Here is an 18,270-nt window from a genome sequence, read left to right on the forward strand (position 1 = left end):
GAGGGTAACAAAACAAAATCGATAAAGGTCGGAGGGATAACCTTTGTGTTTTATCAGCCTGCCGTTGAGCTGTGCATGGGCTACGGCACCGAGACAGAAGCCAGCAGCTGTCGGATGATGAGATGTGGAGGTATGGATCAGAGAGGGAGGAAAAGAGACTCTCTGCAGCAAATGAATCGCATCACGCCAGATCAATTGAGCTTAGTCTTTCTTTGACGGGAGGGTTTAACACAGAGTTGTCGCAGCAGTATGCTCATTAAGCATGGATCAGGACTTAATCGCCAACATTTAGCTATCATGTTTTCACTTCTCGCTTCCTCAATGGCAGTTAAACAGTGCATGTCCTTATTTTTAATTTAACGTAATCCATGAGCCGTTCAATCAAGGATTTAGCACACGGCGAGCATCAGAATACAGCCAAGAAGATTCATGGCAGCTGTCAATTTCAGCGATCTGCACTAAATGTCATTACCATCATTCAAATCTATAATGTGACTTTGTAAAAGGTCACAGCTTCACCTTATTTCTAAAACAATGTACGCACAAAAGAAAAAACAAAAGCAGTGATCATATAATGGCGCCTTTATTGTGGTTGAAGGAATATCTCAGAAAGCAGCAGACGATTGTATCTTACAGTGAGTGATTGGGCAACCGGACGGCTCTTTTTATAGAACACGGGCAGACATTAAACACGACGACTCGGATGCAAGAGGCAAAAGATAAATAAAGCAAGTGCTCAGGCAAACTTTCATACATGCACAACGGTAAACCAAAATAATTAGGCCATAGATGAGGTCAGAGAGGCAATCAGCCCACAGGCAGAACGGAAACTGGGAAAACATTTGGATTATTGCTAGATTTTGGCCAACATACGCCGTTACAAACGTGTGTTAAAAAACTCAGTGACTAATAGCTGTTGTTTACACGAGTACAAGTGTTATTTTTCTTTTTCTCACGTAAGCCGAATAACACAAAAGTGTGTCACATCAGCAACCTGAGAGAGAGAACCTGAGGGACTACGTTTCTGCTATGCCCTTGATGTGGAATTAAATTTTCTCCACATAAAAAGAGAGGAGGAGTGAGTCATGAGGAGCAATCAGCATCGGCTATGATCTGTTCCTCGCCCTAACGTGGTTTAGCTCAACAGTCTTGGGGATCCTATTAACTCCCATGGCACGCAAACGTATTCGGGGTCAGTACCTTGGCTCGGCCCTGGCAAAGTGAGGCTGATGAGCCCGAGCACCTCCACAACAATGAGCACGTTCTCCACACAGCCTGGAGTCACGCTTTGGTTTCCGTAAGTCAGTTCGTGCTGTACGTGAGTCTAACCGGGTAGGCCAATGTAGACAAAAGGATTGTTTCCAAGGATACCTAATCATATTGTTGGGAAAATCTCTGTTTTGACTAAACTTACTTTGAATTGACTGTTTAAATGTTTTAAGAAAGATGTTTCAATTCTACGGTCTCGGTGGTCCTGGGTGGTGTTTAAAGGAGCCTTTGTGAATATTTTATAGCGACAACTGATCTAACATATAAACATTGTGACAGTGTGAAACCTACAGAGAGTTCTCAACTCGACGTGCAACCTTTGAATTCTAAAGTCAGTATTATTACGACTGTTATTAAGGCCAAACCTTTCCTGCTAAGGTTTAACGTTCTTAACAATGTTCTCAGCTGCAGGAGGCAGCCCACCCTACACCGCGTCCTGAAAGGCAAACAGCTGATTTTTAATATTTACCTTACAATATAAAGTACCTTCAGATGACTAGTGCTGACAGTGCATTGATGCTCTTTAGATAAAATTCAGTTCTATGTGAAGTTCTAGATGCATCATCATTAGACAACCTATATAAAAGAGACGTTACAGAATTGAACCACGCCACCTGTTGATGTCTTTATTTTCCATCTAAGATGTGAAATTCAAAGTAATCTAAAATGTTATTCTCCATACTGTAACAGTTGCAAAAAAAGGAGTAAAAGGCAACAGGACTGTTGTACAATACTATTAAAAAAATGACTCACATAATACATACTTTAACTATCTGTCTACTGTTGTAGTTAGAAGTTACTGACGGATTAACGGCTTTGCTTTTGTGTTGGCTCATACTAAACCGCAACTACAAAGAGTGACTTGTTATTCCAACTAACGGCCCGTCGGGCTCCACGTGAACAGCATTATTGTCCCCGGCCATAAATACCAGATAAACAGATCATCTTACTGCTTTGCAAAGTTTATTTTTGCCATATGAATACGATAGGTGCCGCGTTGTGGCTGAGAGAGCTGGGTCGATTGGTCCATATATATTCACATACAGAATACTGTAAATTGACTGAAAACACATGGATTCAGAAACAGCTCTGGTTGCCTTTAGGCTACAGATTGAAGAGTAGACTCCGACTGTAGCTTTGCTGCTTGGAGCACACTCTTGGCTACGATTCCACTTGCCTATCAAATTTTTGCTTGGAGCACCAGATGCGTGATGTTCAACACATGAGGGAATATCAGATTGCAGCCTGATGATAAAGGTTTTGGATCTCAATATAAAAGTGTAGGGATTTAGAATCCCTCCTGTTTGACAGAGATGACCCGTAACCATAAAGAGAGAACAATGACCAAAACCCTAAATGATTGAGTATTAATTAGCACATTTTATTTTAGCTGGAGTTAGTAAGACAGATGGATAGAAAAACATATTCGTAGATGATCAGAAAACAATAAAAATCAATAATTGACAGAACTCTCTGGAAATTTAAAAACATTGGCAGATGGTTGGCAGCTGGCAGTGGTCATGGGTTTGTTTTTTGGGGCTTGAAATTCTTAAAATTCCACTTAGATTGTTGCCAGAAATATTCTTATAGAGCAAGGACTCACTGTACATAGTTTCCTAACTAATATACAGACTATTTCATCCACAAGCAAACTCACATAAGATTTTCAATTTCAGATGCCATTCGAATAATCTATGTTACCTAGTATTCTATTTAATACCTCAACTTGTAAACACAGTTTTAAGCAATGAGCACTGATTTAATCCTACCTGTAAAGGCCACACAGTCATGTCATATAAACCAGGCAGCTGCTCCAAAGCTAAATACTGTTTTCATTTACCAAACAGACCTGTTCTGTCTGTATTCTGTCTCTGTCAATAAACCTCAAGACTTTCTGCCGATGTTCCCATTGAAAAGCCTCAAAATGAGCTGATTCACTCAAAACTATGATTTGTCAAGTTCAATACAGATTTTTAACCCCTAAACATCCATCAGACAACCAATTATGATGGTACCTTTCAGATCGCGTCTCCTCAAAGTTCTTCTGTTATAATATTTCCATTTGGGTTTGCCAAATACTTTCAGGTAAATCAGTAGATATGAACCTAACCCTACCAGGTCTAATCAGGTCCTGGACAGTCTTCAGGCGACCTGCACGTTAAGCTGTTAAGCAATAAATTATCATCCGGTTAGATTCAAAATTTGACCATGATGTGTTTAAATTTCCTGCAGATCAGCTTATTTAACAAAGTGCGCAACACACACAACTCGGTGGTCTCAGTTCTACAGTCTCTAAGTTGCAGTCAGGTACTTAAATCTAGAGTAAATATGAGTGCAACAACTGGGATATTGTAGTTGTAGCTATAGAAATCATAATACATATTTTAACTAGTGTCAATATAAACATGATCTTTCTTTATGGGAGTAAAGGATTTGATCGTTTATTTATTCAGAGTTTTGCGTTGTAGTGATGAAAGTCTGAATTTCATATTTGTTCTAAATAAATCATCTTTGTGAGTCTCAGTTCCCTTTTCTTATTGGCTTTTCCTAAAAAAATTGCTTTGAAAACAAAAGCCAAACCAAGAAATACAGAAATTGTGCCAATTAAGACATTCTTACTAAAATTTGTCTTAAGTTCCACTGACAGTGAGCTGAAACCAAATAAAAACAGCTAACATAGACATTAGTAGAGTTGTTTAATGAATGGAAATGGTTTTCTCTGAAAAGAAGGCTCTCGGGAGAGCAGACTGATGAGTATGACATGACTCATGTTGGTACTGATGGAATTAGGCCTGTGCAAATGTAATCATACCCAATTCGTTAAAGGAAAACATGTCAAAGCATTTCCACCCATGAGCAACTTTTTATGGCAAATGAACTTTTTGCAGCATCTCACCTTTCTCTTGTTAGACGGACAGACGTATAAGTAACTTAGGACAGTCTTGGATCCAACTTTGTCATTCATTCTCTCGTATGTGGAGCCGTAATCGGTGGATCTGAAAGAGAAAAAGCCGTCGGAAGCGTGAAAACACGGCTGTGGAAAACCCCTCTGAAAGTTTGAATGCGTGGGTAAACAAACAGATGAAGGATTCCTGGGACAATGAACAGTTTGTGTCAAATAAATTTCATTTGCAAGTGATGAAAAAGAATGCGATATCACACGCAATGGTAACTCAACATGCAGGATAAAGGCCGGTACGGCACTCTGTGTAGCTGCTCTGTGCAGGACTGAAACCTCTGGCAATAGAACAAGAGAAGGTTAACCAATCATCTATAGCTGCCAACGAAAATGAACCATTCAAAAACGTCTAGGGACCTGGCACTGTAAATAATTAATTCTCTCCTGATGACTACTATGAAATTAAATATGACGAGTGCAAAAACATGTGGATGTTCCTGAACCCTCCAGGTTTTAATAATTTAACAGTGGGAATGAGCCTGTTAGCCAGCCTAGTCCCTAGAAACTCCACATGAATCCATCATCACTAGTAACTACCAAATCTGCCTTCAAGTAGCATATTACAGCTTTTACAGCCCTGTTCTGGCTTTTTCTTTTTTCATTTCATGGGAGCTATATTCATACACCCAGGATTTCTCTCTGTGGGGAAAGGAGCACCCACACACCTCTGTGGCATATCTCCCGTTTGGATTTGCAGTCTACTTCAAGTTGTTATGTGGAAAGTGAAGATGATACCTATTTCCAGATTCTTTCCTTTTTTAGTCCAGCTTGTGTTCCTTCAGCGGGAACAGGCTTTCAAGGAAATTGCAAAGAGATGTCTCTCATTCTAATTCATCTCCGAATGCCTGAGAGTCACAGCAGTTGCTATGATTACAAAGCACAATAATGAGTCAGACGGACAGCGTCGTTTCCACAGCATATTAAGGGGAGGTGTGGGGAGAAGTGTTGCACTGAGAATGATCCTGACTTGGAGCGTGAGCTGTGAGCCTATGTGCTTAGCCTCTGTATTTCCTCTCATGAGAGGAGAATGCATAAGTAACGTTAAAACATGCAGCACGCTGGTCTTGGTATGATGTATAAGCACGCACCAGGCATGCAATCATCATCATCATCATCATCATCTAGTCATCTCAATGCTTGGACTTCTTAAATGCAAGTTGATAATATCTTTGACGAGCCAACAGGGGAAAGTCAGATCATGATTAGCTGTGACCTCCCAAATGACTCACACTCTGTACAAGAAGGCTAATTATTATGAAAGGAAAATAAGCTGATTATTGTACAAGATGACAAAAGAAAGCTACACACATCGTACTTTTTAGACCAGTTCATAAATAGGAAATGTAAATAGGGATACAGAGGCACAGTGTTGCCAACTTGACAGCACTTTAGAGTCCAGACTACAGGAAGGCCCAACTGTTACTTTACACTATATCCTAAAAGGGAAAAATTGTAATCCAGCTGCTTTCTGTAAAGAAGGATACTAGAATTTGTCCTCACTGAGACCTTCTGAGAGTATTTAGGTCTTTAAGTCTTAATCAGGGTCTTCATCCTTTCATGTTCAGGGGTGCCCAACTCCAGCCCTCGAGAGCTGCCGTCCTGCAGCTTGACACATCCTTGTTCCGACACACCTGAATCAAATGAATGGCTTGTTACCAGGCCGTTGCCAAACTTGATGGCATGCTGAAGAGGTAATCCAACCATTTGATTCAGCTGTGTTGGAGTAGGGATGCATCTAAAAGCTGCAGGACAGTAGCTCTCGAGGACTGGAGTTGGACACCCCTGTTCTACTGCATTTTAATGACTAACTCTTGGGGGTTTTCACTGTAGCCATGATATGCAGATGGCGAATAAAATATCTCTTTCAACACTTTTTTATTTATTTTCTGATATTGTTAGGGATGACGCAATGATCGGGGACCTTTCTTAATTTCGTTGTACCGGTGACAATGACAATAAAGTTTCTGATTCTGACTCTGACTTCAACAAACCAGCAAGCCAAAAAAAGGCTAAAGAAAAATACAATCAATCATTTGATCTCCACATGGCCTGTTTAACTACACCAGGGGTGTCCAATTCCAGGCTTCAAGAACCGGTGTCCTGCAGGTTTTAGATCTCACCCTGGGTCAACACACCTGAATCAAATGATTCGTTCATTATCAGACCCCTGGAGGACTTCAAAACATGTTGAGGAGGTGATTTAGCCATTTAAATCAGCTGTGTTGGATCAAGGACACATCTAAAACCTGTAGGTCCTTGAGGCCTGGAGTTGGAAACCCCTGACCTACACGAAGCCTGCTCAGACCTGAATGACTTTTGACTTGATTAGTGAACTATTTGAGGCTTTCAAGCAACCAGATAGCATCAGGTACCAAAAATGTGTCCCTTTGGTTAAAGCTTTTTAATGCAGCACTTTTCAGATTTTTGCAGTTTGTGCAAATCTGAGATGTGCTGGTTTCACAAGTTTCCTAAAATGTTAGAAAAATGTATCTTACTGCTTTTGGAGCTGGGATAAAACCCAGTTTCAGCGACAAATGCACCCAGATGTTTAGTTTTTTGTAGTTAAATATACCTTGTGCCATTTCTCACTGCTGGTAGGGCCACTGAGCAATGTGTTGATTGCAAGGCCTCCTGACTTGTTTATATCCCATTCATGCAAATGAACAGGTGGATGGTTTTATACGCTCCTGCTGCGTTATTGAAGGTTAGTGGCAGTAACATGTTAACAAAGTTGGAAGCAAACGCATCTGAAAAGGAGATTTATTTATTTTTTTATCCTCATTTAATGCTCTTAATGTGTCATAACAAATTACAGGCACATGCTTTTTACTATGTACACACAAAATGTACTCCTTAGAACCACCTTTCATGAAAAGTCTGCACACTGCCTAATTCATTAAATTGAATGGCCCATAATGATTACCTTGGTGAGTCTTCTGCAGGGGTCTAGGAGATAACACAAACAGAGCAGAATTATTTATTTATTTATTTAGTATTTTAGTTAAATTAAGTTTGCAAGTTCTGCCTGCCACTTCAGCTGAGGTCAAGTTAAAGCTGTGATTTGACAAGCACAATCACATTTTCTACAATTAAATTAAGGCGAACTGAAAGTATTTCTTATAGGCTCAGAGTGTGTTTTCAGCCAAATTTGGCCCGTCCTTGCGCCTCTAATCACATTAAGTGTTCAGGAACTGACAAGTCCAATTTGACCTGAGCTGTACTTTTAAGGATTCTCAGTGATGCAGAGAGGATTATCCATGCTTACATTTCATAGTACATCAATTACTGCATTGTGTTGTTTCACTAAAATAGACCTAATACTTATATTGTTTCTATAGAGGTCTGGCTTAAAAGCCACATTGTGTCTAAGATTCTCTTCAGTGGCTGTTTGTATTTAATACCTATGAATTTATTTATTACTTGAAAGCACTGAGAACATTTCATTTCTCCATAGATGTGAAGCCTCTTCTGCATATGTTAGAGCAAGTGTTTGTCCCTGCCTGATTTTTTTTCTGCATATTTGTCACACGTTTCAGATCATCAGACTGATTTCAAAGTTCGATATCACACAAAGTTAACTGAATACAGGGATTTATCTCTGTGTGAAACCTTACACTTGCCATTCAAACGTGTTCACCTCTAAGTCAGTCAGCTTTCTAAAACCATGTTTCAAATCACAGTTAATTAATGATTTAACAAGAGTTAAATCCTTTTCATAAAGAGGTTTGGATATTTTTTCCCTCAATAAAAGAATCATCAACTGCATTTTGTGTTTACTCAGGTTATCTTTGTCTATCGTTAAAATTGGTTTCATGACCTAATGACACTGATTAAGGCTACGTTCACACTGCAGGCGAAAGTGCATCAAATCCGACTTTTTTGACCCTATGCGACCCATATCCGATCATGGTATGACAGTGTGAACGACACAAATCCGATATTTTCAAATCCGATCTGGGTCACTTTCGTATGTGGTACTGAATCCGATACGTATCCGATGTTTTAGAAAGCGACTGCTGTTTGAACGGTCATGTCGCATTAAATCCGTCTTTTACATCACTGACACAAGACAGACGCCAATTATCAGTGCCGGAGAAGACATCGCGAACGCTTCCTGGCCATCCAGTGTAGATGTCAGTGAAACTGTTGGGAAGACAACGTGAACATTTTATTTGTACTGTATAATCTGCAGATTCTGACAGAAATCTGCAGCTATCCTTTGAAGCACCGCTCCTCTAAAACAGCAATAAGGATCATTATTAGGTTATTTACATTATTATGTAAATAACAAAATAACTTAAAGCAAAAACTGGGAAACGTAAAGTCCGAAGTCTTTATATTAAGGGCCATCAGTCAAACAATACTGTTTGCTCAGGGTCTAAACAGAGCGCGTTGTGTGTGACGTCTTCTTTTGCGCATGCGGGCCGCTTTGAGCGTTCACACTAGAGCGCGTTTGCTGTCGCATTTTATTTGTAGTGTGAACAAGCAGACAAAAAAATCAGATCTGATCAAAAAATCGGAATTGAGCATTAAGACCTGCAGTGTGAACGTAGCCCATGTCTCCCTCCAACCAGTTCCTTGAGCCTGGTTCTGCCAGAGGTTTCTTCCTGTCAAAAGGGAGTTTCTCCTTCCCACCGTCGCCAAAGTGCTTGCTCACAGGAGGTCATGTAATTGTTGGGTTTTTCTCTGTTTCATTACAATATAAATCGTTGTTGTTGTGATTTGGTGCTATATGAATAAAAATGAACTGAACTGAACTGAACTAAATTGAATTAAATCTTAAACTTGTGTGACAAAGATGCAAACGGGCAAATGCATCTTTACAGCACTGTATAGATGTAGAGTATGTACATATGGAACTGAGGAAAAAATGACCCATTAATGATGGATTTTATAGATTTCACTCTAGCGAATTAACACGAGCATTGGCTCAGATATCACCTTCAGCATGGTCATAATGAAAGTAGATCTGTACAGCAAGATTAGTCCAGCTGCCATCCTGTACAGTGATAGCCTAAAAGGATCATATCTGAGGAGACACATTGCTCCCTATTTGCCTTTTGCAACACAGATGCAGCCACGGAGTTGAGCTCTATTGGAAGGTGAACATTGAGTGAAATATCACAACGTTTGCTTATTTTTTAGAGACCGAGGCTGTCAAGGTATGCAAAAAAAGAGCCTCCGCATAGAAATTGAAATTCTTTTTATTCAGATAAATCACGGCCTCCAGGTAACATTAACAAAAGAGTTTCAGTTGGCTAACGTTAACCATACCATATTATTAATAAAATAATTTCCATATTGGTGTAAGACATGGTTGATACAAATTCTTCAATGTATAAGAGTATTTTATCACTGAAGTGGTGAAACCTTAGATACATATAACTAGTTAAGTAGATACATTTCATGGTAGTAACTTAAGATTAAAGGGGAAAAAGGTTAATATCAGTCTACAATGCTAACTTTGGTGTAACAGGGCAGTCCTCACCCCACCCCCACCCACCATGTGCTATACAAGCACATTTACAAAGCTCCATTCACTGATTGAACTGACTAAAGTACAAGCACTGAGGTGCTGCTTTCACCGTGTCCTAAAAACAATTAGTCTCCGGCACTGCGGTACCTTACACGAGTTTGAGCCATGTTCAAATGTTTTGTATCACAGGTTGTTATTGCAGGTTTTCAGATGGAGAACATAGGGGGGCAAATGGGCTGATAGGAACATTTTCCTTTTTCCCCCCCAATCCTATAAACACAATCCCTGTTGTTTCACAAGTGACTGAGCTGATGTAGGTCCGTGAGCAGTAACAAGACCACACTCAAAATTGCCAATTCTCTTTCGGCTGAACGAGTTCGTTCTTATTTGCTAGAGAATGTCATTTTATAAAATCTGTGTCCAGTTTTTCAGTTTAGTAAAAGTCTCAAAATAATTAATGTGATTATGATATTTATCTGAACTTCTGGATTTCATAGACACTTGTTTTAATCTGGTTTCACCTCCCCTTGTTGGTTCAGTCCACCGAGATGCTTGTATGTCTTGTTTTGTCCTGTTGGTAAGACGAGAAAAGAAAAATAAAGAAAAAGGAGGCAAAGTCCCAGAGACAGTGTCTAGTGGGAAAGAAAGACAACTACTGCCTGCTGCTACTATTGTGAATGTTCAACAAATTTTCAATTTGAAGCACAATATAAGTTTCTTTCTTCCACCTGCTTCTATTTCTGTTGAGTCGTGCAGTTTCTGTGGAATTAATGCCTGTTTCAGGCCTGTGGTGAAAGATAGCAGCTTGGAATATTTGTGTGACTATCGGTAAAGGAGATTAAGGCAGATTTGACTCAGGATGTTACATCAGACTCTCCTGAGTGCAGGATTCTCTGTACGTCTGACTAAACAGACTTACTATACTGGTGAGAGCATAATCGATTACACAATATTCAAGGCCTCTGTCAGCCTCTATACTTTAAAGCTTTAAAAAAAAAATCTGGGATTTTCTAAGTATGCCAGGCAAACATGTAACCTGGAAAATACCAAAATGGAATCTTCTATATCAGTCACAAAGTAGAGGTCACAAAGTGAAGTCCTTCCATTTTTTTAAGGAGCCATAAAAAGAGATGCAGTGCTGAGGATCACAGTGTGGGAACATCAAATGACTGGAATAAAAGGCAGACAGAAATTGCATTAGGGAATGTTTGTGAGGTTTTGCCAGATGGCTGCCAGTAAAGCAGAACAATTCAGCGTTGGTGTACAACACGGTTGACCATGCTCTGGGGAGACAGAGAAAAAAGCCATGCACTTCAAAGAGTGTGGAGACTGAAGGATGAAAACTTCAACCAAATCATCTTAGTTTCTCAAGCTTGTACAAACAAAGCACATCACCCTGAAGCATACAGGAATTAAAGGAAACTGAAGTCTGCTGCAGTGCAGTTCCAAGGGAAAAAACAAAAAACTATCCGACTCTTTGTAAACCTGACATTGCGTTACTTGCTATAGAGTTCAATCTGTTTGTGAATGTATGCATGCACATATACAATAGCAAAGAGACCCGGCAAGAACTGAAAACACCAAATCAATATTCATCAAGGGTCTAAACATAAAAGCATCATCAGGTGGCTGTCAAACCCAAACGGCAAAAACTCAGTTGTCCTCAGAAAACGAGTCCAACGGAGACACAGAAGCCTCAGAGAGCAAGAAAGTCAAGAAATAGGAAAAGGTTTCTCAGCAGAGAACCCTGCAGCAAAATCAAGCCTGAAGACTCAGAACACTCACTGACTGATGCACTCGAAAAACATTCTCGGCGCTGGTGAACCGAAGCGTTCTATGCAGCGCTCAAGGGTCAGAGGTAGAGACGCCTGAATGAGTCGCAGACATTTTCACTGCAATTGTCTGAATTGTTGCAGTCTTTTGTTCCAGGGACAGACTCTTGGGGCATGACAAAGCCAATTCTGCTCTCGCCATAGGTCCTCGACACAAGCTCACTCTCTGGATAGTATCAAGGGAACTTTGGGTGACCACGGAAAGAACTAAACAGAGACGTTGTCAGAGCAGATTTGGGAAAGCTGAAATTCCCATTATTAACTCCCATTTCTACAAGAGGGCTAGCTGAACATGGTTTAGATTTATTAGATGATCTGTTCTGTAATTCTTATGTACAAGCAGTATGGAGTGGAAATGCCTCCGCATGTTTGACCTGTAAAGACCAGTTCATCCGAGTAGTGTGACCACTGCACGCCAGGCCTCTGCACGGTTAAGAAACCTGTGAACTGGACCACTTAAAGAAGTGGGCATGCAATGCGACCGCTATCCAAGCCCCAGCTCAAAAGTCTGATGCTTCCTCAATGATGATGATGATGGAGTGCGTCACTGCAAATGCAATTCAGCCACAAAATGCATAGAATCATGAACCTCACTGGGTGTTTCAAGAGGATGTGTGTGAATAAAAGAGAAAGCAGATCCAAACGTACTTGGGCCAGACATACATGCGTATTGTGAGAACAAACCAAAACCTCTTCATTAGTGTTTGGCTTTTCAAGCCTGTTCTTATTCAAAATTGAGAAAACAGCAATATTTGACTAAGGTGCTCACATCTCACAACTAAGAAAAAGATGCTCTTTTGCATTTATGCTGTGACATACTGTGTTTATGGCCAAAGCAAGGCAGCTGTTTAACTCCCAATTCACCATGAATAAAGCACAAATGTTTTAGTAATTTATCAAACACTTATTTTCAACTATGAATTATTTGTTAGCCAGCACACTGGACGTCTCTGAGAAGTCAGAAATTAATCAAATAAAATGTTCAACCACTTAAACTCATTTTAGTGATCAGGAATAAGAAATACCTGTAATTTGTGTTTTACTCTTTTTTTCATCCTTTTTCTAAAACAGTGAATTTTAATAAATATATTTTAGTATTAAAAATAACATTTTTAATTAAAGAGCTTGTGGTGGATTAACCATTAAAGAAACATACAAAAAGTGTTGTTAATTATCGATACTGTTAATTTAGAGCAGCTGTGGAATAAAGCTTCAGTTGGTTGGTGGTCTAATGAAGCTGCCTCTTTGTTACTCTTTTACATTTAAAAGCACTTGCTAAGTTTAATTTTTCAGTTTGCAGGGTGATGTGTTGAAATGGTGCGTTATAACCTAAACCACAGTAATTTCTGAAATCCTACCAGGTGAAAAGTTACTAATAGGCGACCTGTACATCTGTAACAGTGAAGATACAAAGAGCAGAGGTAGTGAAAGTGTATGAGATTAAACACTTTGGTCCAACCATTGAAAACCGAGAACACCGCACAAGAGAGATGAAGAAAAGACTGCAGGCAGGGTGCGGTGGGTGGAGACGAGTGTCAGGGGTGATTTGTGACAGAAGGTTAGCAGCAAGAGTGAAAGGGAAGGTTTTATGATGGTGACGGTGAAACTAACAAAAGCACAGGAGGCGAGAGCTGTTAAAATTTTCATTGGGAGTGACCCGAATGGACACTATTGGAAATTGGTATATCAGAGACAGCTCAGGTTTGGAGATGACATTAGAGAGACAAGGCTGAGGTGGGATAGTCGATATACTGTAGAAAGGATATTGAATATGGCGCTGCAGGGCAGGATGAAAGGAGGAAGACCACAAAGAAGATTCATGGATGTAGTGAAGGAGGCCATGCAGAAGGTTGGAGTGATGGACAGAGATGGTAAGGACTGGATGAGATGGAGACAGAAGAAGAAGAATCAGGAAATGAAAACAAAGTAAATCAGAAACCCCCCAAAAAGACAAACAATGATATCATAGCCATTCCTTCAACTTCATAATGATGATGTCACGGCCGGGATGGCCGATGCGTTTGAGGTGTGGACCCAAAAGCAGACACGGGAGAACAAAAATAAGTATAACATAAAACGAGCTGTTTATTAAGGCTGATATCGAACAGAAAACAAACTGTGACGAGAAACATGAACCAAAGCATGAAAGTAATCCTGAGACTTGAAGTACATGACACGAGACAAACAGACAACCTGACACTGGACAGAGGGAGACAAAGGATGTAAATACACAGAAGGGTAATGAGGGAAGTAAACACACCTGCGGAAACAAAACTAAACACACTGAACATGGACACACAAGACTTTCAAAATAAAACAGGAAACATGGAGAGACATGAACTGGGACACGCAAGCTTGACAAAAGATACAGGGAGAGGGACACAGAGGAGAGAGACACAAGGGAAACCTACATAGATGAGGAGATAACACATGAGAAACAGAAAAAGACTCAAAAACAAGGAGACATGAGCGATAAGATAAACTAGACTAAACTTCAACTAAGACGAACTAATAATAACCCCAGAACTTAACATTATCTCATAAGTACTCAAAAATACAAAATACAAACTGCTGGGTCACAGACCCCGCCCCCTGACAGATGACCAAATCACTCTGCTGCTGATGCTGCAGGTGTATCAACCCACTGAGACTAAAAGAAAGCTTGTAAGTATCTCTGGAACACAGTATTTAATGCTTTGGGATGAGAACTTGGTTCCCTGGTTAATGTACCTCTACTCCAAAGACAGGCCACTGAGCTAAACCTGCTTTTTAGGAACTTCTTTGTTGACTTTCAGGTGAATTGTTTTGTCTATAGGTTAAAACTAAAAGAAATTTTATTGAAAAGTTTGATTTTTTCCCCCCAATCATCTAGATTTTACATACTCACTGACAACAAAGACAGTCAAGAGATTAAAGGAATACTCTGCAGAATTGATCTTCATATTCACCAGATTTGAGTCCTAATGAAGTCCTATGGGAGACTGTGGTGCTATAAAACATCATAATTAAGGCAAACAAAGTATGGCTACGATAGACTAAGACAGCAATTGCACCAAAGCTTGTTCAGTCTTTGTACTGTAGGTAGCAACTAGTTTATTCCCAGTGAGACATAAAGATTACTTCCACCAGTTTATACAGATGTTTTAGGCTTGGACACTGTAAAGAAAGTAAAGACACTAGTAAAAACAGTTAGCAACAGATCATTAACAGCTGGAGCTTTTTCTGTAGTTGGCAGTACAAATTCCTGCTTTAGACTGAAAAGACCACAGAAGGAGGAAGAAGTGCTAGAGTTAGGTGAGGTTTTCATGCATAAATAGATGGACAACACCAGCTCACCCAGACTTGGTCTCATCAATCGGTAGGGTAGGGATTTAGTGTCATCAAAGTGTGTTTCAAAGACATCTGTCCCAGTTTTAACCTACAGTAGAAGTATAGACAGCTAGATGAATTGAGGATCAGTGAGCACTGGGTCAGAACTGCTTGTGTTGTAGACCAAAAGGTCTCTGTGCGATTGCCCTGCAGCGACTAGCGACCTGTCCCGGGCATTTATTTGCCATTTATTCTGAGACATGGAAAAAAAAACGCTCAAGTTTCACAGTTAGGCCAAGCAGGAAGAAGCAAGCACTGAAAATGAATGGATGCATGAGTTGCTCAAGGCAATTAGTCTGTTTCTTGGAGCCAAGACTGCTTCAGTCAACCAGTGGATTAATACGTGCTTTAATCCGAAACACTAAGCAGGCGCTCCAGACAGAATTCAGGCAGAAACACTGTTGTCATACTTCAGCGTTAGGGTAACTACAATTGTCTTCGCCATGTTGGTTTCATTTAAAGCAGCCTCCCTCACCAACCATTTCAGATTAAGTTGTTCTAAAAATATGTAATCCTCAAGGGGAGGAAAAGAGAACAAAGTCAGGGGGAAAAACTGTAATTCAGTGATAATTGGTGCTGCATACCAAGAGTCTGAAGGTTGAGATGTATCATTGAGTTAACTGGAATGAGTCTGTGAATCAGCAGATTTTTAAAAATAGAATATAGATTTAGTTTGCTTAACAAGACATGTAATTTATTTAGTTATGTGTTTTTAGTCATACTCCATGTTGGATGTTTGCACCAAGGGATGTATCTGTGCAAATGTATCATATCGCTTATGTCTTAGATTATTCACAGTTTCACATCTTTTCAGTTCTTTCCAATTACTATACTGATGTTTTAACTGTGGTGAAGGTGTGAAATGTTACTACCAAGTACCAAGGTGGAAGTTGATAGTTGGAGTTCTGCAGTTTGTGAGCTGCTGTTTTTATTTCATATGGATCCAACTCTAAGCTTTAATAAAACTAAAGTGGATGAGTTAAAAAAAAAAAACACCCACTACAAAGTTGTTATGAAGATGTAATTAGCTAGAGAGACTAAAGCTATTTTTGTACCAAGCTCTAAACATATTTCACTCTGCTGTAAAGGTGGGTCTTTTAACATGGGAGTCTAGGGGATTGACTCACTCTTGGAACCAGACTCAAACAGCCATTTAAGGAACTGCAGTTTTTATCATATTGCCACTTGTTTCTTTTTTCAGAAACAGAAGCTGCAGCTTGTATAATGGCTTTTTGCTGGTGCATATTTAATGTTTTTCTATTATCCTGCCCCACTCCACCCCACTTTGACTTAACCAAAAGACATACAATTACTTTTCTACATTTCTGAAAATGTCAACAAAAAACAAACATTGTAAAGTCAGCAAAGGAAAATGTTTTGGCAGAGCTATTTTATTAATCTGCAATATATCCCAAAAGCTTGATTCTGACTGCAGGTTTCCCCAACCTTAAAGACCAGTCCATTCACACCTACAGGCCAGTGGACACTTTTTCAATGATGAGGATGTACACATCCTGGACAGGGAGGAACACTGGCTTGAGCGCGGAGTCAAGGAGGCCATTTACGTGAAAAGGGAAAGACCATCTCTGAATTGAGGAGGAGGCCTAAGGGTACATCTGTCACCATCTTACAATGCTGCGATTGCAGCCGTTCCCCAACTCTCTGTGAATGGTACTCATGGCCATTGATCAGTAGTTGTTGATCAATGGTCATGACAGTTTGGATATTAATGATCAAGGAAATTAGCTCACTGAATGAACAATGGGCTGCGAGGTCATTTCAGTTATTATGCAAAGTACTGTTGGGTTGGAAACCTGCAGTCAGCTGAGACTGAAGAAGTCACGTGGACGAGTGATGAAACGTTTCTCCCACTGATGCTACGTCCAGATGAACAGAGTCAACCTTTTGGTGTGATTGAGCATGCATCAAGACAATCTGCGATATAATTTGATACCGAATGTAATCGTGGTGTCACATATGTATGTAATTACATATACCATTCATTCAGTCATCCATATCAGGGTTGAGATGGAGCCTCCCAGCTGTCAAAGGGCGGGGGGAGGGTAAATCCTTAAATGTTTTGACATCATAGTGTGTCATAGTTTTTTTTTTTTTTTCAAATCATTCTGATTCTGTCACAACTTTTGCTTGAATGAGACAATGCCTACAAATTATGGTGCTCTTTCAGCTCAAATACTTCAGTTAGTTCTCACAAATTGCCACCAGGTTTGGCACGAAACAGAAAGTCAGGGTCCAAAAATGGAAGGCTTAAGTAGACTGTGCACTCTGATCATTTAATACAACAAATAATGTTTGTTTATTTTAAATAATTTCAGTGCAGGGTGAGGAGATGAAGTATTATATTTCCAAGTATGAAAAAAAAGCTGCATCACGTAAATGGATTATATAGAGAAACCCAGTTAGAACTTGAAATATAGATCTGAGCCCACATTTACAGATGGAAGAAAAAGTTGTGCTTTAAGCACAGGATGGTGTTTACCTGCAAATAACACAACACTGTAGGGGATAAAGTTTGAACTGTAAAATAAATGAAATCAACGTAAAACTTTCCACTGGATTCCATCAACAAACACTGTTTGAAGTAAAGACACGGAAGAAAAAAATAAAGTCATTCTTATTTTCGCTACGTGCCCGGTGAATAAAAACGGTGATATTACATGAGCTCGAAAAGAGAATAAAGTATGAAGACTGTGTTGCAGCATGTCTTGTGCAGAGGCAGCAAGCATCCAGCAGTTTTTAATCACTGCTTCCATCAGCAAAGCATATCTCAGCGAGGAGAGTCATAATGTACAAGTTGTCAAGGAGTTTATCTATGGAATATACACTCACCCCGAGCTACACTCTTGTGCAAACTTCCACACACACACACACACATTCACGCTGAAAATGTGTCACGCGCACACAAATGCTCGCTTCTTTCCATGTTTTCACCTAAGGCAACGGCTGCACTATCTCTCCTTTAATGCGAAATCCACTGAAGCATAATTGAAAATGACTTTGGAGAATTGCCACATTGAGATTGGAAGATACTGTAGTTGCAGGTGTTTCTGCGCGAGTTGTCAGTGAAACACACGTGAGAGCAGAGGACAATGAAGCGTGGCAAAAATAATGGCACCTCAAAAGACTGAGCACTGTACACCAAAGTCTATCTGCCCTTCAACAGATTAATGATTGCATTCATGTCCGTACCAGTATATACGTGCGCCCGTTCTGTGTGTGTGTGTTTATGTATGTGTCTGCGTTAGTGGGTGATGTCGAAAAGAAAATGTAAAAACAAGCCATGTGTGAAACAAACAGAAAACAGGAAATGTGCCTGCAGACCGCCCTAGAATTCATGCTGCTGT

At 39.9% G+C, this 18,270-nt stretch overlaps 1 protein-coding gene across 2 annotated transcripts in view; it reads right to left on the bottom strand.

Moving 5' to 3' along the window:
* Positions 1-18,270, bottom strand: part of sorcs3a (sortilin related VPS10 domain containing receptor 3a) — a 241,040-nt gene that overhangs the window by 110,590 nt on the left and 112,180 nt on the right. Inside the window, exons 1-2 of one of the 2 annotated variants that reach the window (XM_019360519.2) lie at positions 5,735-5,845; positions 4,166-4,265 (exon numbers count right to left, since the gene is read on the bottom strand). In XM_019360519.2, the coding sequence (XP_019216064.1) occupies positions 4,166-4,234 (69 nt within the window). In that variant the 5' untranslated portion in view covers positions 4,235-4,265; positions 5,735-5,845. Of the gene's footprint in view, positions 1-4,165; positions 4,266-5,734; positions 5,846-18,270 lie in introns of those variants that run through there. The other variant, XM_005470161.4, reaches the window with a different exon arrangement.

The sequence above is a fragment of the Oreochromis niloticus genome, linkage group LG6 (genome assembly GCF_001858045.2).
Source record: "Oreochromis niloticus isolate F11D_XX linkage group LG6, O_niloticus_UMD_NMBU, whole genome shotgun sequence".
Classification (NCBI taxonomy): Eukaryota; Metazoa; Chordata; class Actinopteri; order Cichliformes; family Cichlidae; genus Oreochromis; species Oreochromis niloticus.